We start from the raw sequence: 1,158 nt of genomic DNA on the forward strand, positions 1-1,158 counted from the left end.
GCCTAAAGCTTAATTTGTCCTTTTTAGGATTCTATGATTCTGCTTTAGGCTACATATAATCAATCAAGTGCTTGCCCAAAATAAATGTCATTCCACGCTGTGCCGCATGGTGGCAGTAGTGTACAGACTACTTGGCTCACCTTGGGCACACTGGCATGGGGTCGGGATATATTCAATTCGTTAGGAAAGTATGGATGGGCAAAGGCCAGCCACCAAAATCAGCATGTTCAGATCTGATGGCGAGTCACCATCAGATCATCTGAACATAGGCTACTGATTTTTTTCAATCATCAGGTGCGTATTATTTGAAATCTTAAATCTGGCAGCTTGGGTGAAATAAGTAGATCACTGCATTGAACCTTAATTAACATTTACATGGCAAGAGTTGAGTGGCGTGGAATCGTGGATGTGCATGTCAATGTCATCAATGCAGCGCAACACATGTCACTTCGTTGTGATGTCCAGCAGTCTGTCATAGTATGATGGGACGACCTTACAACACAGCCTGAGCCTATGCTATTCCACAGCACAGCCTATCACTTTTCCGTAAACATTTCGCATGTTGGTGATGACGCAATTAAGTTGGTGATGTCATGTCAGTGTTCCCCCCCTCACTGTCTCACACACATTTTGACAACCGAACAACAAATTAAATTCGATTGACTCCGCCTTTGCTCAATGCATGCGGGACTCATCCAATCCATCCACACACAGGCTTCATTCATACTACCGCACCGTCTCAGTGAGTGCCGTGCGCTGCTCGCATCGCTCACGGACTGTACTGAGCTCTTACCTCTCACCAACAGCCCCCCCTTCCCCCCCGCCCCCCATCCATCCATCCATCCATCCATCCTTTGATCATATCCAGCGTTTTAGTTTCATTTCACACACGGGACTCCTCCGGGGACTGGAAGGCAGGAGGAGGACTCTCCAGCGGGAGCCGCCGTGCAACATGTTTCCAGCTTGGTGGAGACGCCGGGGAGGAACGCGCGCCGGTGGCTCAGTGGTGCCGCGGACCATGTTCGGGGTTCCGGCTGGACAGGTGTGGGTCTCCTGTTGGATTCTGGTGTCAGCTACATGGATCCGTCAAGCCGAAGCTCAAGGTATGTTTGTTTCATACTTAAAATCCACGCTTCTTGTTTGTTGCCGGCCGGGTGC

At 49.6% G+C, this 1,158-nt stretch overlaps 1 protein-coding gene across 1 annotated transcript in view; it reads left to right on the forward strand.

Moving 5' to 3' along the window:
• Positions 1–1,011: 1,011 nt before the first annotated feature.
• LOC310869419 (protein sidekick-2-like) overlaps positions 1,012–1,158 on the forward strand; it is a 173,446-nt gene continuing 173,299 nt past the window's right edge. Inside the window, exon 1 of the mRNA XM_083780153.1 lies at positions 1,012–1,103. Within this exon, the coding sequence (XP_083636279.1) occupies positions 1,019–1,103 (85 nt within the window). The 5' untranslated portion in view covers positions 1,012–1,018. The remainder of the gene's footprint in view (positions 1,104–1,158) is intronic.

The sequence above is a fragment of the Protomyctophum parallelum genome, assembly GCF_964188405.1.
Source record: "Protomyctophum parallelum genome assembly, chromosome: 13".
NCBI classification, from domain to species: domain Eukaryota; kingdom Metazoa; phylum Chordata; class Actinopteri; order Myctophiformes; family Myctophidae; genus Protomyctophum; species Protomyctophum parallelum.